We start from the raw sequence: 26,508 nt of genomic DNA on the forward strand, positions 1-26,508 counted from the left end.
TATGAGAAATTTCTTCCTGCATTGCTCCAGTCATCCAGAAGCTGGACTCTGCTTCTTCTGCTTGGAAAAGGGCTGCATGGCCATCCCTGCTTCAGGATGCTCTGCCCTTCCCATCTCACTGCTAGCAAATCATGTACCCTAAAAGCATGCTTTCAGGAACAGTTTTGTCAACCAGGAGTTTCCCAGGGTGATAAGTGAATATGGAGGGATGTCTCACATCAGAAAGGAGAACATGCCAGATGGTGTACCGTATTCTTACTGCATGGGTCCACCAGCTCACCCCAAGCTGACCCATTTCCCTGTTCATATTTTCTTTCCCTTGTGTGGATGCACAAAGCCCATAGGCCACAGTGGGGAGGATCAGGCAGTTTGGAGAAGGCTGGTGACCTTCCCTTGCACGCAGCAGGGTCATAGCCAGGTGAGGAGGTGATTCTCCCTGCAGATCTGGGCTTGCACACTACCGTGGCATCGGGGTGGGAACATGTGCATGGCAGGCACGTACGTGCAAGCATTTCAAACGCTCCCGTCCAGAAATTGAAAGCTTTCTTTTAGAGCAAAACAATATTTTTTCTGGTGTATTTCCAGCTTCTGGTGCTGGAAATTGCTTTTCTGCAACTAGGGATCCTGTGGTTTAAGTTAGTAAAGATAGCTTCCCCGAGCATACCAGCACCTTGCATTCGAGATTTCAAAACACTTAGCAAACACCAAAGAACTAAGTTTTAGCACCCTTGCGAGATGGGTACTGGTGATTGTCCCCATATTACACACATAGGCACTGAAACTCCTCAGAGATCTGCCCACAGTTTCCCGGGGAAGCAGTGTCAGAGCTGGGGGCAGCATTCAGAAGACCCAGCTCCGTTCCTTTGCCATATTGCAAGTTTCTTCCCAGATTAATTTTAACCATGAGAAATATGTGAGTTTCATAATTCAATGAGGACCATGTAAACTTTGCTCCTCAGCTCAACTTGAGAGATGAGAGTGGCAGGTCACCACAGAGGCACAGTCTTCACATAGGACTTTGGTGAGGTTTCTCTTAGTCTCTGAGGTCAGAGAGAGTGGAATTCGGCTGAATGGCCCTGCTGTGTGCAAAGAAGCTGCTTGTCTGCCTTTCCCCCCGATGGTGCAGATGTGCTAACAGGGAGTCTTACAGAGTCTGGTAGAGCGTAGCACTGCCTGCAGGTAGGCTATGAAGGTCCCGATCCTCATCATGCCTGGGACGCAGTGATGGACATCGGCGGGGAGAAAGGATGCTTGTCCATGAATACTCATACGAGGACCCTTAGGCACCCAGACCCCAAAATCACTTGTATTTGTGCAGATGTTCCCTTTCATAGCAGGTTGAGAAGAGAAGCAGCTCTTTCCAGCGCATCATCTGGAAGATTAGCCATAAGCACAGGTGCCCATGCCTTGGCCAAGGGTTCAGGATTACCAAGTTCTCTGCAGTTACTTTGATCCCTGCCACGTCATCCTGACTGTGCTGGGTTTGCATGGGTGGAGTAGATCTTGCCCACAAGGATTGTTTTTGTGTTTGGAAGCCTTTGATGACCAGGCATCTTCAAGCAGCAAGGTTTTCTTTCATTGGGAACATTGCAACAATATAGCTCTTTTGGGAGAATTTAAAAGATAAAGTACTTTTAAAAAGGTGTTTATTTGGGTTAGGGTATGAGCATGATAAAGAACACTAAAATAGATGCTGAAGATCAGCTGCTTTCAAAGATTTATTTATGGAACAAGCAGGATTGTGTAGCAGGACTTGTAGTCATAGGGTATTTTTACCGTTTGAGAGTATGCCTGGTAATGCTCAATGGTATTGGAGACCAGTGCTCCAATACCTAAAATGAAATTAATAGCTCAGTTTGGGAAATACCACTTAAGTAATGAAATTCTTTTGATTGCAGGAAGAAACACAGAAGAAGAAGAAGCTATGATGCAGGAATGGTTCATGCTGGTTAATAAGAAGAATGCCTTAATAAGACGAATGAACCAGCTTTCTCTTCTGTAAGTATGGATGAGCACATGTGTTTACAAAAGGATGATTTGCTGGAATATTTACCCATCAGGTAGATGCAAAACATTTTTGCTCGCATCCCATTAGACTTCAGAAATATTCCCTGAAAAAGTGAGTAGTGTGGATGCTTTGTGGAACTCACAGAGTAACTTGCCTTTCTCATATTTCAGACTTGAAAATGAGAAGCATGCACTGACACAAGATTAGCCAGAGCTGTGAGAAACAAAAAGAGATATTAAGCACAGTTACATTTTCAAAGGCCCAGCAGTAGAATAAAATTACATTTTAGAAACACACAAATAGATTTGGAGTGTGCCTCAGATGTGACAGGTAAAGACTGGAGAGAGAGCAAAATCTGAGTCACTACCTGCTTTGTAGAAATCCTCAATCCCATCATTGGTAGTTCAGCAGCACTGGACTGCTGAAAGGTTATTAGTGAATCAGTCACAGTGTGATGATGCACTGATACTGCAAAGTAAGGACAAATAAACTTTCTGGCTAGCACCAGGGAGGAAGGGGGGAGATGCTGCTCTTTTTTAGAGGCATTCTGCCCTCCGTGCTTCTTTTCCAGCTCCTTTCAGTTTGGTTATATTTCTTTCAGTAATGCCACCTAGTGTAGATGCCTGCATACTTCCCTGGGAAGAGCCTGTGCTCATGTATTTCCTGCCGTGTCTGAACTTGACAGAAGATTCTACCTTCAAAATATTAAACTTTCTAATCCCTTGTCTAATTTTCACTATTCATTAGGGCAGACTGTATATAGGATAATACTTACAGTGTCGTATTATCTTGGTGAATAGGCTGATGCTGGAATTTGTTCGTTAGATCCGGGGAATGTTTTATACTTAGGACATTCCACAGCAGCCGCTTCCAAGGATGAATATTAAATAATTACGTCTTGTAGCACAATAGAGTTAAACTGATGGAATTAAAGCCAACATTACAGAAAATGAAGAAGCCCTGTGAATGAATACGCCACCTGAGCAAGGTTTTAAGTTTGTGTATCATTTGTTTGGAGTAGCTTAAAGTTAAAGAGAAAAGTCAGTTGCGAGTCCTAAAATCAATGTGAGTTAAAGGTTCTTTTAAGTGTTTAATGATTTAGTAATTAACATATTGATGAACTTTTGCAACTTGCCTAGGGAAAAAGAACATGACCTAGAAAGGCGCTACGAACTGCTGAACCGGGAGCTAAGAGCAATGCTCGCTATTGAAGGTAAGAGCAATGCTGGGTACTGAGGGAAGGAAAATGCTTGCTGCCGAAGGTGGCTGTCTGAATGTACAAAACAGGGAGGCTTTTCTGGAGCCCAGTTAAGAGTTAATGCTGGTATTTACATCATTTCCAGTGATAGCACACAGCGAATATGCTGGATCTGCAGTCCCATTCTTAAGTTGTATTCAGGGGGAGAAAATAAAAGTCTTAATGTATGGGACAAAGAAATATTGTCTCATTGGAACAAACTTTGAAAACAAAATAAGGAGGAGGTAAAGAATATTTGTCCAGGGTTTATTACTTTTGTTGCAGTCGTGTTCTCCTGGCTTTCCTGCAGCACTGAGCTGCTTTCAGTGCCGCAGAAAATGGAAGGGGTAACCCGCAGAAGGGAGCCTCCTTCCTCTTAGTGTTTCTGATCTGGGTTACAACAGTATCTCACTGGGAAAAAAAAAGAGGTCTCATACGTTTGCCAAGTAAATATTTCATCGCAAGCAACACCAGGATTAGTGCAATCCTTTGCACAGATTTTCTCCCTTCTCTGCAACTCTCCCGAGTTTAGTCACCTTACCTGAATGAAAACTCACGGGAAGATTGACACGCGGGATAAATGAAACAATTGCATCCTTTCCATAGGGCTTTCAAGTGAATTGTACAATAATCCTGGGGATGATTCATAATAAAAAATAAACATCCAGATAGCTTAAACCATTGCTTGCATTATTTTCTTATTTAAATATCTTAAGTGTTTTCTAATGCTGCACCGCTTATACCTCTCAGTCACAAATGCTGTCTTATAGTTCAAAGATGTTTGCTTTAAAGTTAATCCTTTGGGCTCTGTAAAATGGACCTTTTGTCTAATCAATGCAAATTGATTTTGCTATTCTGTATTGACCTCTCAACCCTTTGACTGTCCATGGTAATTTCTTTCTTCACCTGATAAGGTACCTGATCCATAATAAATCAATTCTAATTAGTTTGGAGACTTCGCTGGGAGCATAAGTTTGTAGGAAAAAAGCAGCAGGTTTCAGGTAGCTTTTTCATATCTCTCCATCTGTGGATATATTTTTTTGCATAAGGCTACTTCCACTGTATTCTTGGATAAACTTGAATCATAAATATACACATTGCTTTGTGCAGAGACAGGCCGGATTAATTGGGAATCATACTAGTTAAATATTTAAAACATTAAATACTTTAAAACCAGAGAGGAGCTAACAGATACTGTATTTAAATCCAAAATCTCAGTGTTTAACTGCCTCTTACTTCCTTTTGCTGTCTTGGAACATCCTAGCAGCAGCCTTTGAATGTCTCACAGCCCGTGCCATTCACACACTGGCTTGACTTGAACAAAAATCTCTCCTTTATTTTCTTCTTTATAAGTTCAGAGAAGGATACCAAAACCCACGAAAGTCCTCTTTTTTTTTCAATTCCTTTATTTTTGTGTGTGCTACTGGTGACATCATAAACAGGGATTTAGGGAGAAAACCAAAGTGCTGGAGTTCGGTGATTTCTTTCTATTATTTATACAGCAAAGTCCACATTTAACATTTTAACCCTCGGTAAGATTATTATTAGTCTGTGAGAACTTTTAGCAGCTATCTGCATTTACCCAAGAAACATACTAAAGGAGAAACTCTCCCAAGAAAATGACTGCAAACCCACAAGATACACATTTGTGACACCGCGCCTCTTGATGTGTGTGTCAGCACTGTATTGCTTTCTGTGTCCAGCATACACTGGGGTGCCAATAAGCACCTTCTGGGAAGCACCAGTAAAACCACACCATTTATAATGTGATTTCCCCAAAGAAGCATGGGCTGCCTGAACAGTGCTCCAAGGCCGTTTAGCTGATTGCTAGTGAGCGCTTGGTCTCTGTTAAAGAGGTGAAAAGACAGATCTCACTTTTACCGGCACCAATTCCGAACCTGGAATATATGGGCAAGGAGAGAAAAAAAATCTATCTGTGACAGGAGAGGACAGGTTTGTTTGTCCAAAAGGAAGGTAGAACACACCAGCCCAAACTGGAACTGAAAGGGAAAAGTCTTTGAAAGGTGATAATTACTGGTTTGGTAAATTGCTGTAACTCTTCCACGCGTGACTGTGCTGTTTAAAAATCTATCCACCGATTTATTTAGCTGGTTGATGACAGGAAAGGGGGGAAAAAAAGAGAAAGAGAGAGCCTTGCAGAAGGTAGCAGCCTGCTGATGGCAGATAAAGGCAGTTTATTGGCGGCCGGCCTGCCCTGCCTGCGCAGGCAGCGTGTGGCAGCGCTGGCGTCTGGAGGTGCTGACCGTTATAATGTTCAGTGATGTGGAGCCTGTGTCCTCTTAGCCACCGCTAAAATGGAGGCACAGGCAGCTGAATGGCCTTTTGGAGTGTCGCAGCACTTCACGCGGAACACATGAATGACCGAGGGTGGTAGAAAAAGGCATACTTTTATTTCCCCCACCCTGTTCAGCCGTAGAGATAAAAGAGAGAGCTACGGCACTGCCTTCTTCAGGCTAGAAAGTGTTCCTCTCTTTCTGCTGCTGAGACTGCTCTGACCGAGCGAGGCCTGAAATCCCTGCCTGATAGGCCAAAGAAAATACAGGTTACTGGTTTGTTTTGACCTGCGCCCATGGGAAAGGCATTTTGGCTGTCGGGGGGCCGGCTCCTGTAAACAAGGTGCTGCATTTCAGAGGCTGGGTTTTGCCACGTCCGCGGCGGGATGCTTTACTTCCAGCCACCTTTCCTCTCGCTCCCTGTTTTATTTATTTCATTCAAGATTTAATGCCTCCTTAGGAAAGATAAGTTCATTTTTGCACACCTTGGGGTGGTGTGTTCATTTTCTGCCCAAGAAATGGATCTTCTTTCGGATTTTGTACATCTTGATTTATTCTTGGCTTATAGTTTGAAGTGGGTGCTCTTCTAAAAGGATTTATGCATAGGTTCACTATTTTTGTAGTTATGGTTTATATGATAAGCTTTTTATATTTAAAATCAATATGTAATCCTGTGGAGGAGCTTATCCTCTAAAACCCCATTTGTAAATCTATTTTAGCTTTGTTATACCGCGCAGCCACAGTATTCCATAGATTGATTAGGTTCAGCAGCAGAATCCTATCAAATGGCCTGCTCTGATGATGATGCAAACTCTTTCAGGATTGCTAGTTGACTGGAACTAAAGATAAGACCTGACTGCAATCCCCCAATGTGCTCTTTACAAAACTAGTGTTAATTTTCATCAAAGTGCCGGGCTTATTTATTATAGTGGCGAGGCTGAAGGTTTTACTACGAGAACTTTCGACCATTTCTATTAAAGCATTTCTATGGGAACCAGCCGTCTGTTTGCTCAAAGTAATTATCAGTTTGAGAGGAGAGGGTGGGGGTAAAAAAGACAATGTGAAGTCAATGAAGATGAATAATTGAAAACATTTCTACTTCGAAGTGAATTTAGCAAACTCTGTCATTTTAAACTGCCTGTCGCAAGCGGTAGCATGGGGGGCTTTAGCTTTCAACACTTTTAGCTCATATACAGCCTCAGAGCTTAATCCTATTTTTGTCCAGAGTGTAGCTTTTATAACAGTATTATTCTGAAATCTTCAAATTAATCACAGCCCATATTGTAGCTTCCCAGAGCTGCAGTCAGGCTGGGTAACTGTATGTGACAGGTGCTATAGGTAATCCTGGCTTAAAAGGCACAACAGGTAGGAATCAAACTTGAGCACAGTTGCTTTTTTAAACGTGGGGATGCTTCCTGAAAGTGCTGCCCTGCAATGTTTTGTTGGATAAAACAGAATCGCAATGTAATCACATAGGAAATGTTATTTGAATACTTTGCACTAGTTCCCCTTTCAACCAACTGCTGCTTGACTGTATTTGGGGAGCGGGAATGAGGGGGGGAATCAGGCTCCTTTTCTAGGAAACAAAACAAAAATGCAAGGGAATATTTCTGCCAGTAAGTTTTCCCATAGCTTATTTCAACGCTAATAATAAACAAATGCAGGAACAAAAAAGCCCGGTTTTGTTCCGTGAAGTCCTAATATGACGTTATTTACCCCACGGGGCTACAAGATGGGACAACAAAAAACATAGTGCTTAGAAAGGGACTTAACAGAGAAAAATAATAAAGGACTGAGCGAAACTTGCACTGAAGTATTTTGACTGGTGTTTGCTGTTTGAAAGCTTAAATTGCTGCTGAAACAGCAAAAGTGGGGGATGAAGAAGGAAAGAAAGAGGAAAAAAAATGAAAGGAAAAAGGAAAGAAAAAAAAAGAGACAGAAAGAGAGAAAGCAAAAGTTAAGTTTTAAAAATCAAGAGTTTTTCACCCAAGTGAAAACCATCAAAATTGCAAAATAATTAAAGTCCAGGTAGAGGTGGTGGATTTCAGCTCCTTTCTCATGCAGAGCTTCCTCTGCCCAGATGTGTTGGGGAGCCCAGGTCTCCACACGATCGTCAGCAAAACCTGGGGGAAAGTTGGGGACCACGTCTGCAGGCAGCAAAACCATGGTGAAATTCTCTACCAAGCCTCTCCTTTTCTGCCTGCCTCACTGCTGTTGCCCTTTGCAAGAGGGTTTTGTCACGCTGAGATTGCGTTGCACACACAGGGGCTTTATGGGGGAAACCCTCCGGTTTTGGAAAGCTCGGGCTTGCAGAGGTGCAGAGCGGTGTGTTTTAAACGGGTTGGACCAAAGGAGCCGTCTCCAGACGGAGCGAAGGGGATAAACAGCGATGGAACTCGAGAGACTGCCTCGAGAATTAGCACCTAAAAGGTTGCTACCCAAATTAAAGCAGCTTTGTCGCAGGAGGAATGGCTTAGATTACCGGTGATTTTGGCTGGTAGCTTCAGTTCTTATCTGTGTACACCTGGAAAATCATTTCCTTAGCAACGGGAAGCAACACATTTAAAAGAGAAAAAGAGGAAGGAAAGGAAGGAAAGAAAGGAGAATAGGGAGAAAAAGGAGGAAAAGAAAGAGAAAAAAACTCCTGAGAAGTTTTGGCAGTTCCTAGCCAGGCCGATGCTCAGGGAAGGGCTCCCAGCTTGCGAGAGCCTTCCATGCATGTTCTCCTCTGCCGAGTGTGCCCGCACACACGTGTCGGTGGGGGTCTTCCCTGCGTGCGTGGGGACCCGTCACTCACTCGTGGGCCCAGGCGGACGGCGAGGGCGCGATAAAAGCGGTTGTACATTCCTGCCTCTCTGCCGCTCTCCCAACCTTTATTGCATGATGATGCATCTAATTTTTAATTTGTAAATACAAGGCTGAATTCCCTCTAGCACCACTTGCTTTCATACAGCTTCTGAGCGGTTTGCTGTCTTGAATAAATTCGGCTTTGGAGGGGGGTCAGGGGGATTTGAACCACCGCATTCTTGCGGGGTTTGTGAAGATTCACATGGTAACCGGTGGTGAGCATTGTTCGGGTTATCTGAATAAGCACCAGCCATGTGAGTTTTAACATGATCGCCCAGGGCAATGGAGAGCGCGGGGAGAAAGCCAAAAGGACTGCACCCTCTCTCCCCTTCGCCTTCGGAAAGCGCGGCCGGGGAGGAGAAGGAGGAAGGGGAAGGTGGGGGGGGGAACACCGCCGGGCCGGTGGCGACGGCTTCTCCCGGCGGTGGGTTATGGGGTTTTTTGGAGCCGGTGTCCTCTTTCCCTCCCCGCTCCTCATTTGTCCTGCTATCTCCCTCATCATCTCCTGCTCCTGCTTTTCATTGTTTACCTTCTTAATGAGGGAGGCGGGGACGGCCGGGCCTTGACTGACAGCGACAAGCCCTTACGGACCGGCTGGAGGGCCGGAGGCTGCGGGGCGGCCCCGGGGGGCTCCGGCATGCGGGGCCGGGAAAAATCCCTTTGGGAAAAGCGGGGCGGCCCCGGGCTCCGCTGCGGGCCAGCGCCCGGGGGAGGGTGTGTGTGCGTGTGTGTGTGTGTGTGGAAGCTGGCCCCGCGCTACTCTGTAGCAAGTGTATTTTTACTTCAAAGCGGAAAATGCTAATTAACTGATACCTGCTTTTAAAGTTACTGCGAAGCATATGGTGCTCAGTGTGAGATTCCTCCGGCTGCTCAGAGCAAGCGAGGAATTAGCGAAGAAGAGAGCCGGGATGTAGGGAAACGGGGCTTTGCTCCTAGGAGGGAAAACTTAGTAAATGTCGGTGCCCGTCCAGGAGAAACAGTCGTGAAAGGAAAAGTTGTTGTTGATGATGATGATAATAATAATAAAACGAAAGAAACAAAACAAATAAAGGGGGCAGGGAACCCAAACAACCCCAAAGTCGCCTCTGAGCTCTCCCAGGCCGGGTGACGGGGAGGCGAAACACCGGCGGGTTGTGCTTGGCTCTGCGGTACTGCCCGCTGGGGAGAGCGGCACGGCCGGGCCGGGTCGTACCGGGCTGTACCGTGCCTTGCTCCCCGGCAGCCGCTGACCGGTGTGTGCGTGTTTCGGTTTTCTCCCGCAGACTGGCAGAAGACGGAGGCGCAGAAGAGGCGAGAGCAGCTTCTGCTGGACGAACTCGTTATTCTCGTTAACAAACGGGACGCGCTGGTCAGGGACCTGGACGCCCAGGAGAAGCAGTGAGTCGGGAGAACGAGCTGGGGAGGGGGGGGTCCCCTTCTCCACGGGAAGTTTGTGACGAGTCCGCGGGCGCTGTGGCCGTGGCCGGGTGTCGTTGCGGCCGCGCAGCCCCTCACCGCGCCTCCCGCCGCCTCTTTCCGCAGGGCCGAGGAAGAGGACGAGCATTTGGAGAGGACCCTCGAGCAAAACAAAGGCAAGATGGCCAAGAAGGAAGAGAAATGCGTCCTCCAGTGAGCGGCCTTCCCGCGGCGGTGGCAAAATCACAGCGCGGCTCTTTCTTATGTTTTTAAAATGCCGACAGGAGACTGGAAAGGAAACAAAAAAAAAAAAAAAGGAAAAAATGTTTTGAAAAGGGAAAAAAAAAATAAAACTTTTTCCATTTTCTTAGGCCAGATCTAGGCTGCGCCGGGCCCCGCTCCGTTGTTTTTTGGTTTCCACTCAAGCGAACTCGCGTTGTGCCAGGGTTTCCGTGTGGGCTCAGCTCTCCTGCCGAAAGGCTTTGAAACGGAATCGCCGAGCCCCCGTGTGTGCGGCGGTGCCGGAGATGTACGGAGGAGCAGAAGAAAGAAAGTGCGTCCTGGATGCTGTAGCTGGAGGAGGGCTGAGTTTTGAAATAAATATGTTTTTGTCGTAATAGGATTAGAGAGGGGGATATAGGAAAAAAAAAATCATTGGGAACGGTTTCATCTAGTCCTGCCATATGTAATACTTAATAAGCTACCTACATTTTATAGTTAGGTCAGATCCACCCCAGTTATTATGATTAAAAATGTGCTGTATTTACCAGTGTTTTATTTCAGCAGTTTTACATGTCCCCGGGAGCAGAGCTGAGCCGCCCTGCTCTACTCGGGGGGTTCCTCCGCCGGAGTCAGCGCAGAGCCCGGGGAGCGGCAGGGACCGGCCCGGTGCCTCCCCCTGCGTCCCCCTCGGGCCCGGGCCGCCGCTCCGCGTTATTTATTGCGCCCGGGCCGCGTCCACCCCGCGCCCCCCCCCCCCCCCCCCCCCCCCCCCCCCCCCCCCCCCCCCCCCCCTCCCGCCCCGTCGTGTGTCCCCACGCGTGTCCCGCGCTCGCATCGTCCCTTCGTGGAGCTCGTCTCGTTTATTTATTACAATACCGAGTCATATATAAGATTTTCAATAAAAGCCGACTCTTTCTTACCGTAAACTGCCGCGTTCCTCTTTACCTGGGGTACTCCTTCCATCCCTCCCTCCTTCCCTCCAGCGCCGGCTGGGGAGGGGGTCCCGGGCCCCGGGAAGGGCCCGACTCCGCGTGGGGCAGAGGGACCCCGCCGCTCCGCCCGTACCGCAACGAAACCCACCAGAGGGAAAAGTTTTTCGTTTGCTTTTAATAAAACGCAGCTCGCGGAGGGGGAAGCGAAACTTCTCCCGACGGGGCCGATGCTCCCGGCGCGGGCAAAGCCGCTGCCGCGCAAGGAGCGCACCCGCGGGGAGCGGGGCCGGAGGGAACCCAAACCCTGCAGGGGCTCGGTTGCCGGCTGGGAGGTACCCCCGGACCCCAGCATCGCCGGCGGCTCCGGGTGCAACTGCGACCCGCTCCCACCAAAACCTCACCCGGGGAGGACGGGGCGCCCGGCCTTGGGTGAGCGGCAGGCGGGCCGCGGGCTGTGCCGGTGCCCGCCGGTGGGTTTGGTCCCGTGAGAAGTTGGGGGGGATGCGGGGAGGGCCCTGGGCCTAATCACAACAATACAGATGGGGGGGGGGGGGGGGGGGGGGGGGGAGGTCCACGGTCGCGGGGAGCAGCGGAGGGGAGCGGAGAGGGCAGCGCGGCAAAGACCGCGGTGCTGCCTGCCCGGGGAGCACCGGGAGCTGCTGAGCCCGAAGCTCGGGGCTACCCCCGGGGGGGGGGGGGGGGGGGGGGGGGGTCCGGGTCGCACATCACACCCCGATACCCCGCGGGGCCGGTGCTTGTCTGTCTTTAACGCGAGAAAAGTAACTCAGCCCCCGGGTTGAGGGGAAAATAAGTGTGTGCGTGTGAGGAGTGTGCGTGTGAGTGTGCCCTCCGCTCCCATCCCGGGATCGGGCCGTAAAGGCCCCCCCGTCCCGTGTCCTGCCCGAGCTGTCCCGCCTGCCCCCCCCTCAGCAGCAGCCCAGCCCCCGCCCGCCCGCCCGCAGCCCCGACCTTACCTGGGCGCAGCGGGGAGGGCGCAGCTCTGTCCGGCGGAGGGGACGGGACGGGGGGGCCGGAGAGAGCCGGGACCGACCCCTCGGGGGGCGGCGAGCCCCGCGCCCGCCCTGCCCGCAGCCCCGGCAGAGCCGGCGGGGAGGTGCCCGCAGGGGGGGTGCTGGGCAGCCGCGGTGGTTGCGGGTGGGTTTAGGGGGGGGCACAGATCTCCCGGTGTGGGGAGGGAGCCCCCGGGGGCGGCCGCTGGCCGCCAGGACCGGGGCTGCCCCGGCGGGAGAAGTGATGGGGCGGCGGCGGGGGAACGCAGCCCTGCCGGGAACTGCCCCGCAGGGACCGGGGCTAAACAGGGGGACCTGGAGGGTGGGGGCAACTGTCCCCCTAAATCATTCCTCCTCCCTCCTCCTCCTCCCTTTGCTTTTTGTGAATGGGCCGCGGCGCCTTTGTTGCGGGGAGAAGTGCCCGTGTCGCTGACTTTTGTGGGCAAGCGGAGGAGCTTGTAAACCTCCTTTTCTCTGCCCCCCTCGGCCCATCGTCACCGTCCCGCCCGGATCAGACGGTTCCGTCCTGGCCCGGGAAAAAGGGGAAAAGAGGGGGGAAAAAAAAGAAAATGGGGGGGAAGGAGGAAACCAGCGCTTTGGTGGTGCCGGCGGGCAGCGCCTTTGAACATTAGCTCGCTTTCAGCTCCCACTGCAATTAGAGGGAGTTGATTTGGGGAGCCCAACAAAAGCCGGGGCCGGGGCCGCTCCGCCGCCCGCGCGGCTGCACCGCCGCGCTCCGCGTTCCCCACTTCTCCGCCCGCCGGTCGCTCCGCTCCGCTGTCGCCGTCGCTGCGGGGAAAGAGTCAGGCTGCGCGGAGCGGTGCGGAGCGGTGAGTCCCGTCCCGTCCCGTCCCGTCCAACCCCTTCCAAACTCCCGCTCCCCGCCGCTCCCGGGCCCCCCTTGGCGCGGAGCAGCCGCTGAACGCGGGACTCGCAGTAAAGGTGCGGCCGCTGCTTCTTTATTCTTATTTTAAAGCACAAAGTTTGGGCGAGTCTCCAGACACGGGGGGGGGGGGGGGGGGGGGGGTGTCCGGTAGCCCTCTTCCCCCGGCTCCCCGCCGCTCCCCGCTACTCCCTGCAACATCCCCGCCTCCAGCAGCGCCCTCCGCGCCTGCCCAGGCGGCCGCCGAAACTTTTCCGCGGTCCCGCTGACGGCGGGCTCGGAGCAGCGCACGGGGGTGCCGGGGGAAGGGGCAGAGCTGCGCGGGCGCGCAGCGGCTCCCCCCGCACAACTTCTCCAAGCATTCCCACCCGTCCTCTGCGCCTCCACGGAGGTTACGCGGGGCCCTGCGCGCTCACCCCCAGCCCCGCTCCACCCGCTGGGCTCCGACACCCGCTCTCCGCACCGCCGGGGCCGGGTCGGGAGCGTCGGCAGTGGGTGCGCGGGGGAGCGCGGAGCGGCGCGGGGCGGGGGGGGGGGGGGGGGGGGGGACGCGGAGGGAGCCGTCGCCCTGCGCTGCCATTGCCCGGGCGGCTGTCAGTCAGGCGGGGAGCGGCCGGGGATTGGCGCCGGGCTGGTTACGCAGATGCTTTGCGCGCACATACAAGGGTAGGGCCGGGGGTAGGTGATCAATCCTCATCAGGGCCGCGGCTCCATCGCCCCGACAGCGCGGGCCGCCGGCAAGGTAACGCGGGGCGCCCCGGCAAGTTGGGGGTGCGCGGGTCGGCCTCGGGCATCGTCCCCCCCGCCCCCTCCCCAGCCCGCCCCCCCGCCCGCCCCCTCCGCGCCCCCCGCCCGCTCCGCCCTGCCCCGCGCACAGCCCCCGCCGCTCCGCAGGTGGCCGCGCAGGTGAGGCGAGGCTGTGCGGCGCGATCCGCGCTCCCCGACGGGGCGGCCGGCGGCGGGACGGAGCGGAGCGGTCCGGCGGCACCGCCACCAGCACTCGGGGTGCTTGTGTCTGTGAGTGTGCGATGGGGGGCAGTGGGGGAGGGGGCACGGCCGGGACGCGGCTGCCCCGGGGTTTTCCTCTTTCTCTCTTCTTTTTTCCCCTTCTTTTCCCGTCCTTTTTCCCCCTCTCGCCGCCCGGGACCGTCCCGCTCCGCCGCGCTCACCGGCAAAGTTATGCAACGCCGGGTCACGGCGCTGCCGCCCGCGCTGCTCCCGGTCCCGGCCTGCCGTGGGGTGCTCCTCACCCGCACCCAAAACTTACCCCCACACCCACCCTCGCCGGCCGGGCCGGGCTGCTCTGCCCGCGGTGCCCCCGGGGGGGGTCCCGGCCTCTGCAGCGGGGGCCGCCCCCGGGGCTCGGCGGGGCCGCCCGGGGTCTCTCCGCCCCTTCCTCCTCTCCGCGTTTATCTGCCGCTTTTTGCCACCGAGCCCGGCCGCTGCCTGCAGCCGGCGGCCGCCGGGTCCCGTCTGTCCCCCCACCCGGCTCCGCCGGAGCCCCCGGGCCGGGCTCCGCCGCCGTCCCGGCGCCCGCTCGGGTGCCTGCGCGCTCCTTTTCCCCTTTCCCCTTTTTAACTCTTATCCATTTCTAATTAAAACGTCCCGTCTGCTCGCTCTTACATTAATTATTCTTCCCTCCTCTGATACCTCCTTTTGATTCCTAATCCAATTATCTTTTTAAATAATTGCTTTATCTCTCCCCATCGCCGGGCGCTGTTGCCTCTCGGCGCTTGGGCGCAACTCGCCTTCGTTTGCAACAAAATACCACTAATAATATCACTAATAAAACTCACAACTGAAGGCCGCCGGCCCGGACCACGGCGCCGGCTGCGAGCAGCTCTGCGGCGGCCGAGCCCCCGGGGTGCCCATCGGCAGGACTCGGGGCGGCCGGACCCCTAACCCGCCTCTCTCCGCTCTCTCCCCAGGCGCTCCGGCCTCGCCTCTGCGCGGGGAAGAAACCCGACTTTTTGTTTCCCGATCCTCGTTGTTTCATTTTTTTTCCTCCTTTTTTTTCCCCCCCAATTCCTTTGCTGCGATCGCTCGAGGACCTCGCGGCGGTGACGGCGGGACGGAACGAAACAAACTCCTTTTGCACCTATTTTGTGCTTCATTTCTTCGATTTTCAATTGTGGTTGGCTTTTGCATTTTTTTGCCTCCTGTTCGGGGTTTTTCGGGGGTTCTTTTTGTTGGGGCTTTTTTTTTTTTCCCTCCTTTCCCCCTCCCCACACTTTCGATTTTTATTTTTTATTATTATTATCATTACAATTATTTCTTTTTTCTGCGGAACTTTGGAGGATCCCTGCCCGGCTTTTAGCATGATGTCGTACCTTAAACAGCCCCCTTATGGCATGAACGGGCTGGGGCTGACGGGCCCCGCCATGGACCTGCTGCATCCCTCCGTGGGGTACCCCGGTGAGTGCCGGCGCCGCGGACCTCCCCATGCCCCGATGCACCCCCTGCTTCAGCGGTGGGGGGAAGCTCTGTCCCCGTCGGGTTTTGGGTGGGCTGTAGGGTGAGTGCCCCCATTTGCCCGCACCCCTGGCCAGACACAGCAAGGTGGGGGGGGACAGCGCTGGGTCCAGTTGAATTTTCCTGGGGCTTCTTCTTTCCCACGGGGATTTTTAAGGATAGAAAAGCTTTAAAACAACAGGAAAAGCAGATTTACTTCAACACAACGAAATCTCCCCAATGCTCCCCCCGGGGCCGGGCCTGCCCCTTCCCCAGCCATGTCCTGCCCGTTGTGCCTGCAGCAGGGCAGTGCCCGCTGCCGTGAGGCCGAGTTGTGTGGGGGGCAGCGCGGTTCCTTGGGGTGGGAGGCAGGGATGTTTCCCTGGCCCTTATCCCGCGGGGTGCCGGGATTCCCACCGTGCCCGGGGCTGCGGGAGGTGTGTGGGGACCCGGTGTGACCGCCGCAGCGATGCTCGTCCCCAGCCACCCCACGGAAGCAGCGGCGGGAGCGCACCACCTTCACCCGCTCGCAGCTGGACGTGCTGGAGGCACTCTTCGCCAAGACCCGGTACCCCGACATCTTCATGCGGGAGGAGGTCGCCCTCAAGATCAACCTGCCCGAATCCCGAGTCCAGGTACAGGACCTGTTGAACTGGGCTGGGGGGATGCGGGGCATCCCGGCTCTCGCTCCAAACTCATCCCTGTTTCCTTGGGGGTGGAAAGTGTGTTAACTCCCTGTCACTTGTCTCTCCCACCTGGGGGGCATCCAGGCAAAGGGGGGGGGCTTTTATTCTTCTCTTTTATCCTCTTATTAGTTTTATTATTATCAATATTTTTCTGCCCCCCTTCAACCTGCCCCAGAGTGTAGCAGCCCCACTCCCCGCATGCTTCCAGGGGTGCTACCTGCAGCACTGCTTCCTGCATGGTGAAGCCCAGCGGGGTGGGATATGCAGGCAGCGCCCTGTGAAGGCTCTGTCCCCCCGAACCATATACTGTCACAGCTCAGGGAACATGCGTGAGCTGGGGCACCCAGGATGCAGGGTGACCGGGTGCCAGTCGGAGGCGGGGTTCTTTTGGGGTGCGGGGGTGAGCGGTGCTAATGGCTGGGTGTGTGTGCTGGGAGAACTGGAGCTGGGGTGAGGTTGGCTGCGTGCTGCAGGGCAAACAGAGGGCCTCTGGAAGCAGCCTCCGGCCTCCTCCTCACCCCACCGCTCATCCCATTGCACCCCATTTTGCCTCCTCAGGTCTGGTTCAAGAACCGCCGTGCCAAGTGCCGGCAGCAGCAGCAGAGCGGCAGCGGGGCCAAGAGCCGGCCGGCCAAGAAGAAGTCATCGCCGGCTCGCGAGAGCTCGGGATCAGAGAGCAGCGGGCAGTTCACGCCGCCGGCCGCGGCCTCCAGCTCAGCCTCCTCGTCCTCCTCCAGCTCTGCCTCGTCGGCCCCAGCCGGTGCCCCGGCATCCCTCAGCACCCCGGCGTCGTCCATCTGGAGCCCAGCGTCCATCTCTCCCGGTGCGGCACCAGCAGGGGTGACGGTGCCCGAGCCCCTGCCGCCGGCAGCCGCGTCCTGCATGCAACGTGCCGGCCCCACCGCCGCCGCTGCCTCCACCAGCTACCCCGTGTCCTACGGCCAAGGCGGGGGGTACGGGCAGGGTTACCCTGCGCCGCCCTCCTCGTCCTATTTCGGAGGCGTGGATTGCAGCTCCTACCTGGCGCCCATGCACTCCCACCACCATCCCCACCAGCTCAGCCCCATGGGGCCCTCCTCAGTGCCCGGCCACCACCACCACCACCCACTGAGCCAGAGCTCAGGCCACCACCACCATCATCACCATCACCACCACCACCAGGGTTATGGCAGCACCGGGCTGCCCTTCAACTCTTCCGACTGCCTGGACTACAAGGAGCCTGCCGCTGCCGCCGCTGCCTCCTGGAAGCTCAACTTCAACTCCCCCGACTGCCTCGACTACAAGGACCAGGCGTCCTGGCGCTTCCAGGTCTTGTGAGGGGCTGACCGCCATCCCCCCCACAAGCTGCCGTGGATCCCTCGCCCAGGGTCTTCCCACCACCTCCCGGGCAGGACTCTGGCTCCGGCTCTTCCTCCGTCTCCTCCTCTCCCCTCTTCATTTGCAGTGGTGATGCCCCGGGGTGGGGGTCCTGCCACCCCCATCTCTACTGACTGATATTTATTTGCTTCCTGCACCCCTCCAGCGGGTTTATTATAATTATTATTTTTTTAAACGCAACAGAAGAGGAGTTTAAAAAAGAATAATAATAATAATAGTAATAATAATGCAAAGCCGAGCGTCTCCCCTGCTGCCCCCCGGGCAGAGGCGCAGGCTGGCTCCTGCCCTTCCGGTGCCCCCCCAGATTCAAGTGGGGACCCTCACACCCTCCTCCGGGTGCGGGAGCCCCCCGGCTCGCCGGTCCTGTACAGCCTCTTGCCGCTGGGAGCGGTGGGATCAATGTAAATACTGGGTCCGTTCCAGTGACCACGATTGTTTTTAGTTGATGCTGTCGGGTTGGCGTTTCTCTAGAGTCTAACATGGAGCAGAACTTTAAAAAAAATCCTTTTTTTTTTTTTTTTTTAATCTTAATTTTAATTTTTTCCCCTAAAAATGAACCTTTCCCTATCTTGTGTCCTCCGTCCATCCTCGAGGGCTCCGCGCGAGCTCAGCCGTGCCGTCCGGGGGGGGGGCTGGGGTGTGTGTTGGGGCGGGGGAGCAGCCCAAGAGGAGGCAAAGGGGGAGGGAAGGGCTGCCCAGCTGATCCGCAGCCTGCAGACCAAAAACACCCGGAACTTTTGGACAAAATAATGAAAAAAACAATAATAAACAGGAAAGGAAAAAAAAAGAGCAGCTGAAAGAAAAGTTTTGGTTTGTTTTGTTCGGGGGGGTTACAGGGGAAAGAGGCTCTGATTTGGTGGTTGGGGGGCACGACTTCTTGGGAGTGTGATTTTGGGTTGGTGGGGTGGGTGTTGTTAGCCCCTTCTGTTGGTTGGTGCGTTTCCACGGGTCCGGGCTTCAGCCCTGCGTGCCCAGCTGCCCACCTGCCCCAGGCTGGGGCTTTCCAGAGGCTTTGCCCCATAGCAGGAGAGGGGCCGTGTACATGTGATTTTTGATGCCGTAACCCCACACTTACCCCTTCAACTGTAAGGCAACCCCCTCCCCCCCCCCACTTCTTTCCCCACTCCAATAAAATCCAAACTAATAAACGTGGTGGTGTCCTGTCCTCCTTCCTCCCACCCGCCTCCTCCTCTTCCCCAGGGAACTTCCTTCCCTGGGAAATACTTCCTGATGGATCCCAGCAGGAGGGGGGTTGTGTGTGTGATGAGTTTGTGAGTGCTCTGGAGGGGAGACCCACCGCTGCCCCTGCAGGTGTGGGCTGGGGGCCTGCTTTGATGTGAGTTGATGCTGTTAATTGGTAACTGATTTATTGCTGCACCGCTGTGCCGGTGGGACGCACGGGAAGGGCAAATGCTGCCTGAAACAGCAATCCCCCTGCACCCGGTGGGGCAGCCCCACCAACCTGGGACCCACAGGCAGGCCTGGGGGGTGGTGGGGTGCAAGGGCCACTGAGACATACAACCGTGCAGGCAGACCTCTGCCCCCCTGTGCAGGCAGGTGCAGGGAGGGATGCTCGGCGTTCGAGCCTCCAGCCCTTGCTCTCGGCAGTTCCCTCCTCAGCTGCTGCCGGCTGCGTCCAGATGGGGAAGAGAGGGAATGAATTATTTCTAGTGACAATCTCCCCCTTCTTCTTCCCCCCAGACCCTCCCTGCAGTTGGAGGCTGCCTGCTGGCGTTGTGGCCATTCCCACTACACACACGGCCCCTCTCCTGCTATGGGGCAAAGCTGCTGGAAAGGGGCAGGTGGGCAGCCAGGCACGCAGGGCTGCATCCCTGACCCATGGAAACGCACCGACATTCCCACATTACCACGGGACCAGGGCTGAGGTGACCACTGCTACCGTGCTTGGGCCATCGGTGCGCTGATGTGTGAGTGTGGAGCACCCCCAAATTCCCCTCCTCCTCCCTGTGGTCTTGCAGCAGTGCCCACTGCACCCGAGAGCTCTGTGGCTGGGCCATGTGCTCCCATCCCTCGTGTCGAGGAATCACTGTTCTCCTCTGCGGAGGGTTTGCACCTCTCTCCATCCCCCTGAGCATCCTTGTGGTGGGCAAATAGGGCTGGGAATGTGCTGCTGTGGCTGCTGGGAAATGGGCTGCAGTGGGAAAAGCAGTGGGGTTCAGCCCCAGGAACCACAAGCTCTGTGCATCCTTCCAGGGTCAAAGCCACAGCACAGCCCCAAGGCGGGGAGTGACCGATGGCCTCATGGTGCAGTAGGGAGAGCTGAGAGAGGATGAGTGCAATTGAGTTGATTTCAGGTGTTTTTTCTTTAAATGGTTCTTTTCCCCATTGTCTCCTTAAGTGTGCACACACACACTCACACACACATATATTTATTATTATGTATATGTGTGTATGAAAAAATTGTTCTCTCCCGCAAGCACTAGTAAGGCACTCATCACACCAAAGGGTGGCTGTAGAGGCAGTTTGAGGGAGGACCACACATGCTGGTTCTGGGTGCCACCAGCCTGTGCATCCCCAAGCCCTTCATTTAAAGAGAAAAAGTTGTTCACAGCCCTTCAGGAGCTGTAAAATGAAAACAAAACTAAAAATCCATGCTCAGCCCAAAGTGAACCCTCCCAGGTTCAGTGAGCACCTGGGATACAGGAGCCGGCAGCTGTGTAACACCCACCCCACACACTGCATCCTCCTTATGAACATTGCTTCGTTAGAACGCAGTAAATCAGTGCTGCTGAGACATACAGCCAAGAGGGGAGCCTGAGCTTCATTTTTGATGTTGTGGTCCTAAACCTCTTCTCCAGCCAGTCCCCTGCAGTGCAGCTGGGCCGAGGGTCTGCTTCAGGGTCTGGGACTCTGAGGGGTTCTCGTGTCCCCCAGGTAAATGCCCCTGTTTTGGGCACTCAGCAGCACCCCGTGTCACAGCCCCATGGCTTCTCCTGCATCCCCCACGACACAGGGTGGTCTTTGTCCTGTCCCACCAGTACAGACCTGGAGCACAGCGGTGGGGCCAGTCGCTGAGCTCTGCTGGAGGCAGGGGCACAGAGGAGACTCTTTGAGATCACATCAAATAATGGCTTTGCCCTCACTGCTTGGCTTCATTTTTCATTTTTTTTTGTTGCATTTCTCTCAGCCCTGGAGTTTCTGCAAAGGTCGGTACGCACAGCTCCATCGGGAACAGCCGGCTTGCTGGAAAACAACTAAAACTGCTTATTTCTGTCCTCTTATATCAGGGAGAACCCCCTGGAAAAACAGCAGCAATGCCCTTCGAGGAGCCGAGCGTGGTCAGGTTTCATCCTCCCTCCACCGCCTATGAGTGGGTGCCAGCAGCATGGGCAAGACGTGACTTGTGCTCACCGGCGGGTGAGCATGGACCAGGGAGGGTCATGGCCAGGTCTGGGGGGCCCCAGCGCTCCCCCACTTTCCTAGCCAGGGCTTGGCTGGCGGAGCAGACATCTTCCACTGCGGGCTTCCCTGAGGCTGGAAGAGGCGCTGCCGCCCGGAGCACAAGTCTTGGCAGGTAGAGCAGCGCTGGCTGCGGTGCCCGGCTCTGGGAGCAGGCGCCGGCGGGATCGGGAAGCCTGGTTGTGAAAGGGCTGCCTGTTTCACTGGGTGATGGGTGCCTCGCGTCTGCAGCAGGAACGCTGCTGGGTGCACGGCTGCTATTAGTGGGTTTGTTTCTTTGCTGCTGGACCATGGCACTGCCAGTGGCCCAGGGGCTGATGCTGAGATGCCGGGTTACCTGGCTCAAGCCTGGTGAAGCTCCTGCTTCGCGTCTGTGCGGCAACTGCCTCCACACAGAGTGCCTGCTCCAAAGGCATTTGGTGCTTTCCTGCCTGTAAGTCAAGCACCAGGACTTTGTGGGATGCGAGGGGAAGAGGGGCAGAGGGCGAGAATACAACCCAGCTTGGGCTGTCATTAAGTTTTTATGCTTGGTGCTCATAGACCTGAAATAATTTATGATCCATTTGCTGTTATGGGAGTATATGCTCCAAGTAGAGCCCCTGCTTGTAAATCTTTGCTCGTAAACCCTCCACATGTGCCAGGGAGCTGTGACAGGCAATGATCTGAATGCCTTTAGTGGTACCTGGCTGTGCAGAGGTGGGCAGAGGCTCGGCGGGATTGCTGCTGGCCAGGGTGGCCAATTGCCATTTTGGGTGCAGGATGTGCTTTGGGGACACAAAGTGCTACGGTTGAGCATGAATTAAATTGTCATTAAAATAATACCATAAATTGTAAGTTTCAGGAGCCGTACCCACTAACACAGCCGACTACAGTTATTTTATAGGCAGCCTTTCTGGCTGGCAGGGTGCGAAGAAAACAGATGATCCCAGCTGAATCGGGAGCGATCGCACCCGACCATTTGTGGTTTTCCCTGTGCTCACCTCTACATTAGCCAGTGCATGCTAATTCATGCACTTTGAGTAGCAATTAATGCACAGAAATTCCCACATCATTGCTTCCAAACCTGTTTTGAATTTGTCAAAAAAACCCTGCCAGTGTAACTCAAGTCCCAGCTGAGGAACCTGCTATACTGGAGAGTTCTTCCTTCGTGTCGTATGGTTGAGCACAAAAAGCTGCAGGGAAGGAGAAGAGTGGAAATGGTCAGAGGGCTGAAGCTAAAGGAAACCATATGCCTATTTCCAGCTAAATCCCTATTCAACACTCCCTTTCTTTTTTTTTTCCAGGACAGACAGGACTTTTCCAAGAAAGCCATGAGAGGACTTTTTTTTTTTTAATGAAAAACTGTGATTTTAGGAAATGGCATTCTAGATCTTATGTACATTTCTAGTATCACTTCCTGTATATTTTTAAGCTGAAATCCTCTTAGCATGCAAAGTAAATAGATTATGATATACTGAAGGATTAAGAATCACTGTCTGGTGTCAGATTAATCCCTCATATAGACCATCATTTGTACTGACAGAAATATGGCTGCAATTCAGCAAAAAGCTGTACGGCGAAGCAGCGCATCGCAGCATCTTAGGCAGAATCCCTGCCCAATTGCTGCGCTCCATCCTTGCGCTGTGTGTTTTCCAGAAAATAAATATAAAGCCACAGGACATTAAAGGTGTGTTCCCTTCCTAGTGCCACACGAAGCGCACCAGTATAGGCACGGCTCTGTGCAGGGAGGTGGTGCAGCAGCCTGCTCTGTTTTGAAGCTCTCTGTATTAATTTTTCCCTGTTGAGTGTACAAAACTCTACACATTGCAGCCCCTTTGCTCCCTTCAAACCACAAAGCAAAAAGGGTCCTTCAAATGTACTCATGGAAAGGTGCTGGTGGGGATGAAGTGCTGAAATGGCCTGGGAGTTTTTCTGGTGTGATCAGAATTGCCTGTTGTGGAGTAGAAGTTCAGCAGGATTTTGGCTCGTAGGGGAAATGACAGTGAGCACGGATATACTTTATTTGGGTGAATGCAGAACAATTGTCAATAAAATACTTCTAATGGCTTGTGTTGTTGACTTTTTTACATTGTGCTTTTATTTTCAGTCCATTCATTGTACAGATTCGTTCGTCATACAAAGCTGATTTCAAGAAGCTCGCCAGTTTTGGGTTGCAGCCATCCAAAAACTCCAGCTTAACCCACATGCATGCCTACGGTAGAACTCAAAAATCTGCATCAGTGCAAGCTGCACCTGATCAAATGGTGGGAAGAAAGACCTGCAGCGATGCTCACCCTTCTCTTCACTGACAGAAAAACTAGAAGGCTGAAACAGGTTACGTTACCTTCTCAGTGCATTTTCTCTTCGTGGTTAGAGGAGGCAGATTAAAATCTGGACTCCAATGGAATGATGTTTAAGAGGCTCCGCATCTTTTTTTCAAGGCAAAATAATGGTTATTCAACTAAGATGATATATCTAGATATGAAAATTGAGAGCATTCTTTGAAAAATGCTGCCGACTGTGAAAGGCTGCTCTTTCACAGAGGTATCCTGAGTGAAGATGTTATCTGCTGGTATCTCAACAGGACGGTTTTCAGAGCCTGAAGTGGAAATTCAAATCTGCTTCCAAGGGAAGATTGTTAAAATATATAATGCATAGAGAATTACAGACTTTCTCCTGAGAAGTTTACGGATTCATCCAAGAACCACCCCCCAAATTCTTCAGTGTTGCATTTGTATGGTAAATGGGGAGCTGTAATTACTAGCTTTTTTGATGTCTTTGAATGACAGAATGAAAATGTCACCAAACTGCCCTCCATAAGCACACATGGAGCAGTGTGTGCATGGACACGTCTGTGCTAACTCAGAAATAGTTCAGAGGTCTAAGGGCAGACTATTTTCTAAGTCTGGTTTTTCATCTTCTGCTACTGGTTGGCTCCAGGGCTGGCTGGAAGTTCACTGAAGGATTTCCTGTGAACTTCACTACCTTGGTGAAGAAGTTTCCCCTTCTTTGCTTTGGCAGCTCAGTCACACCAGCCCCAAGTGTATGACTTTGAGAGATCCGCTGTCTCCAGTCTCCTGTGGGGCACAAGACAGGCAGGATCAGGCATGCTTCAGGACAGGAGCTGAGGGATGGAAGCATGGGTATTGAAACACCATCCCAACCCATGGAGAAGAGACAATTGCAGATACTGTCCCCTGTTTGGCTCAGGAATGGAGGATGCAGCCCTAAAGTGTTGGAGTCTGTTTTATGTCCTTTTGCAATGCCACTCCCCTGCTGCTCTTGGGGAAACCAGGGGCTGCAGCTCCAGTGACTGCTCATGATGTCCCATGAGGTGGATAATATGGGGTTGGGATGCAAGGGGATGGGAGCTCCACCTGCCCCTGAGCACCCTTCCCCAGGACTTGGAAGCTTATTGGCAAAAGTGAAACTTTAGATTTTTGTTACCTTTTAATTAAAACGCACTGCAAACACCACAAGGCTGGCTTAACACCAGTGGGTAGAGAACCAGCTTTTCAAAGTTACACAGGGATACGGCAGTTTGCATTCCTCATACAATACAAATACATGATTTCAGCACAAATTCCCTTTCTGAGCTCTGTGCCTGTGCAGGGTAGAAATCCCAGCCCTCTGGTTTTGCAAAGGCCATGGCGATGGGGAGAATTTGTGCCACAAATAGAGGTTATTTCATAAGTCAGGCTAGCGTGCCTGCGAAATGCATGAAATACTTTGCCTTGGAAAGTGCTGTAGTCTAGTGAGTCATTGCTTTCTTTTGAATTACAGATGAGTAGCCAGCCCTTCATCATGCAAAGAAAAAAACAAGGTGTGGAGCTGAAAACAAAGGGAAACGTGTGTTTGTCCTGCCTTGGAGGGCAAGACACGCTGGCTGGCGTGGGAAGGCGGGGTGGGCTCGGCCCCAGAAGGTGGCTGTCAGGGCTGTGTCAGGCTGTGGCAGCACTGACGAGGGCAGACGGGACTCATGTGAGTGACTCCTGCTCCTTACCTTCAGGAAAGAGGGAAAAAAAAATCCCTTAACTCTTGCAGCTTCATGAGGAACCTTTACCAGAGCAGCAGCTCCATCTCATGGCATGTGCATTTCACCACAGAGATAGACATCACCCTCTGAAACAGCATTCCTGTGTTCAACCTCCCTACCTCAGCGTGGAGGGAGCAGTAAAGTGTGACAGCTCAAAACAGGCGCTGTGTGGACACGGAGGTTTGTCTCCAGCCCACTGTTTGGAGCTTCCCTTGCAGGGAGATGGCAGGAGGTGGCTCTGCCGTTATACGACCCCCTGTTAATTCTCGAAGGCAGCTTAAAGATGATGACAAAGCACCCCCAACGTCCCATTCAAACCAGTGCTTGTGTCCCAGACTCCACCGCGTTATTCCAGTGTTGAAAGTAGAAGCACAGCTTCACTGCGAAGACTGCTCCTTAGGCAAGTGTCTTCAAGGAGGTTATGAGGTGCCTTACTCTGTAGCAGCCCCCATCGGCTGTGTGCATGTGCCTCAGCTTCTGGGTGGCTGCAAGCTTTCTGTGGGCTCTCCTTGCTCTCTGAATGGCACTTGTTGGAGTCACCAAAAACCAGGAAAGATTTGTCTCTGCAGGGGAGCCACAGCAGTAAATCCTTGCAGAGCATCAGCAGCTGAAGGTAAGGGGTGGCTCTTTTTAACCTAGAGCCCTGCCTGATGCAGAGGGGCTTCTGCTGGGCAGGTGAATGCAGGCTGGAGAAAAAAAAAATCCACATTATGTCTGGGTTCCAGGTTGTCTGGGCAACTGTTCAAGGCTCAGGGTCCTGAGTGCATCAGGAAGGTATCTGACCTGGGTTTTGTGATTCGTGCTTCGTGCCTCTGTCCGGGGAGAGGTTAACAAGAGCCCGGTTCTGCAGACCTACCTAGCTGCTTCTTAAAAAAACCACTTTTAAAAAGAACTGTTTGCAAACCTCTCTGGTCACACTAAAGACACAGTGGTGTCGTGTGGGAAGCCTGTGATGTGGCATCAAGCTTGTAGAGGTGTTTAATGTTAATCAAAGGCTGAGGAGCGATAATGACTAGAACCCTCTTCTGTCATCTGCATCTTTTCTGATGTAGCATCCCAGCAATAAAAGATGCTGTAGTAATTGGACAAGAGTTGATTTTCACAGCACAGGAAGAGGGCTGTCCAGGAGCAAGGGAAGCCAGGATTGCAGTGCTGCTGCCTATGGTAATGAGCACCTAGTCATCCAGAGAAGGAAAGCATGAATATCCTGACAGGAGAGCATCTACTTGTGCCCTGGAGAGCTCAGATCGTGGGGCTTTGCATGGTAATGATGTGGTCCCGCTCCAGCAGGCAAAGGGAGGAGCAATATGGGAAGGCACACCCTGTAACTGAAAAGCCACAAAGGCATCTTGGACCTGCAGGTATAGCAGGATAGAGGCAGTGGTTTGCTCGGACTCCTCAGGTCTGAGGCAGAATGGAGGATCCCTTTAGCCTCCTGGAGTGGGAAGTACAGAAAAACCTCTTCCCTGTGCTGCTGTATTGCTCCCAGAAGGCTGCGCGTTTTCTCCTGGGAATTATTCTCAAGGGCATGATGAAGGTGGGAGAAGATGAAAGTGGGAAAGAGAGCAATGCCACAAAGGAGCAATGCCATGGGGAATTATCTCAAACATCTGTTTTTTCAGGCAGAGACTGTCTGATTCCAGACTGCAGGAATGGCTACGTGGAAGCACATGCCTGTTAGGATCCATAGGTACTGCTTCGTTTCACTGGAAGTGCCTTGTTTCCCTTGGC

At 53.1% G+C, this 26,508-nt stretch overlaps 3 protein-coding genes across 14 annotated transcripts in view; 2 read left to right on the plus strand and 1 right to left on the minus strand.

Annotated features, from left to right (window-relative positions):
* The window catches only part of EHBP1 (EH domain binding protein 1), a 226,612-nt gene extending 216,062 nt beyond the window's left edge, over nt 1–10,550 (plus strand). For all 9 annotated transcript variants that reach the window (XM_057423435.1, XM_057423429.1, XM_057423432.1 and 6 more), the window contains 4 exons: nt 1,899–1,998; nt 3,148–3,221; nt 9,649–9,763; nt 9,908–10,550. In XM_057423435.1, coding sequence (XP_057279418.1) covers nt 1,899–1,998; nt 3,148–3,221; nt 9,649–9,763; nt 9,908–9,998 — 380 coding nt within the window. In that variant the 3' untranslated portion in view covers nt 9,999–10,550. The remainder of the gene's footprint in view (nt 1–1,898; nt 1,999–3,147; nt 3,222–9,648; nt 9,764–9,907) is intronic.
* A 2,949-nt stretch (nt 10,551–13,499) lies between these two features.
* Nucleotides 13,500–17,879, plus strand: OTX1 (orthodenticle homeobox 1). 2 transcript variants are annotated; one of them, XM_057423444.1, is made up of 4 exons: nt 13,500–13,570; nt 15,126–15,243; nt 15,763–15,914; nt 16,524–17,879. In XM_057423444.1, the coding sequence occupies exons 2-4, from the start codon at nt 15,147–15,149 to the stop codon at nt 17,280–17,282; spliced, it is 1,008 nt and encodes a 335-aa protein (XP_057279427.1). In that variant the 5' UTR covers nt 13,500–13,570; nt 15,126–15,146; the 3' UTR covers nt 17,283–17,879. The 2 variants fall into 2 exon arrangements, with proteins under 2 accessions (XP_057279427.1, XP_057279428.1); XM_057423445.1 differs by lacking the exon at nt 13,500–13,570 and adding an exon at nt 13,746–13,845.
* Nucleotides 17,880–21,871: 3,992 nt separating this feature from the next.
* Nucleotides 21,872–26,508, minus strand: part of WDPCP (WD repeat containing planar cell polarity effector) — a 158,192-nt gene continuing 153,555 nt past the window's right edge. For 2 of the 3 annotated variants that reach the window (XR_008974053.1, XM_057423338.1), the window contains one exon: nt 22,849–23,818. Coding sequence is in view for 2 of the 3 variants with exons in the window: in XM_057423338.1 (XP_057279321.1) it covers nt 23,768–23,818 (51 nt within the window). In the remaining variant the exon portion in view is untranslated. Of the gene's footprint in view, nt 21,935–22,848; nt 23,819–26,508 lie in introns of those variants that run through there. The other variant, XM_057423340.1, reaches the window with a different exon arrangement.

This window comes from Pezoporus wallicus, unplaced genomic scaffold (assembly GCF_028554395.1).
Source record: "Pezoporus wallicus isolate ANWC-B61680 ecotype Strahan unplaced genomic scaffold, APGP_CSIRO_Pwel_v1 contig_4191, whole genome shotgun sequence".
Lineage (NCBI taxonomy): Eukaryota > Metazoa > Chordata > Aves > Psittaciformes > Psittacidae > Pezoporus > Pezoporus wallicus.

Excerpts from the sequence above, each read along its gene's own strand:
- OTX1 (XM_057423444.1), top strand. The coding sequence starts at position 15,147 with ATGATGTCGTACCTTAAACAGCCCCCTTATGGCATGAACGGGCTGGGG. Across the intron at positions 15,244-15,762 it reads TCCCTCCGTGGGGTACCCCG|CCACCCCACGGAAGCAGCGG; the intron begins GTGAGTGCCGGC and ends GCTCGTCCCCAG. Across the intron at positions 15,915-16,523 it reads TGCCCGAATCCCGAGTCCAG|GTCTGGTTCAAGAACCGCCG; the intron begins GTACAGGACCTG and ends TTGCCTCCTCAG.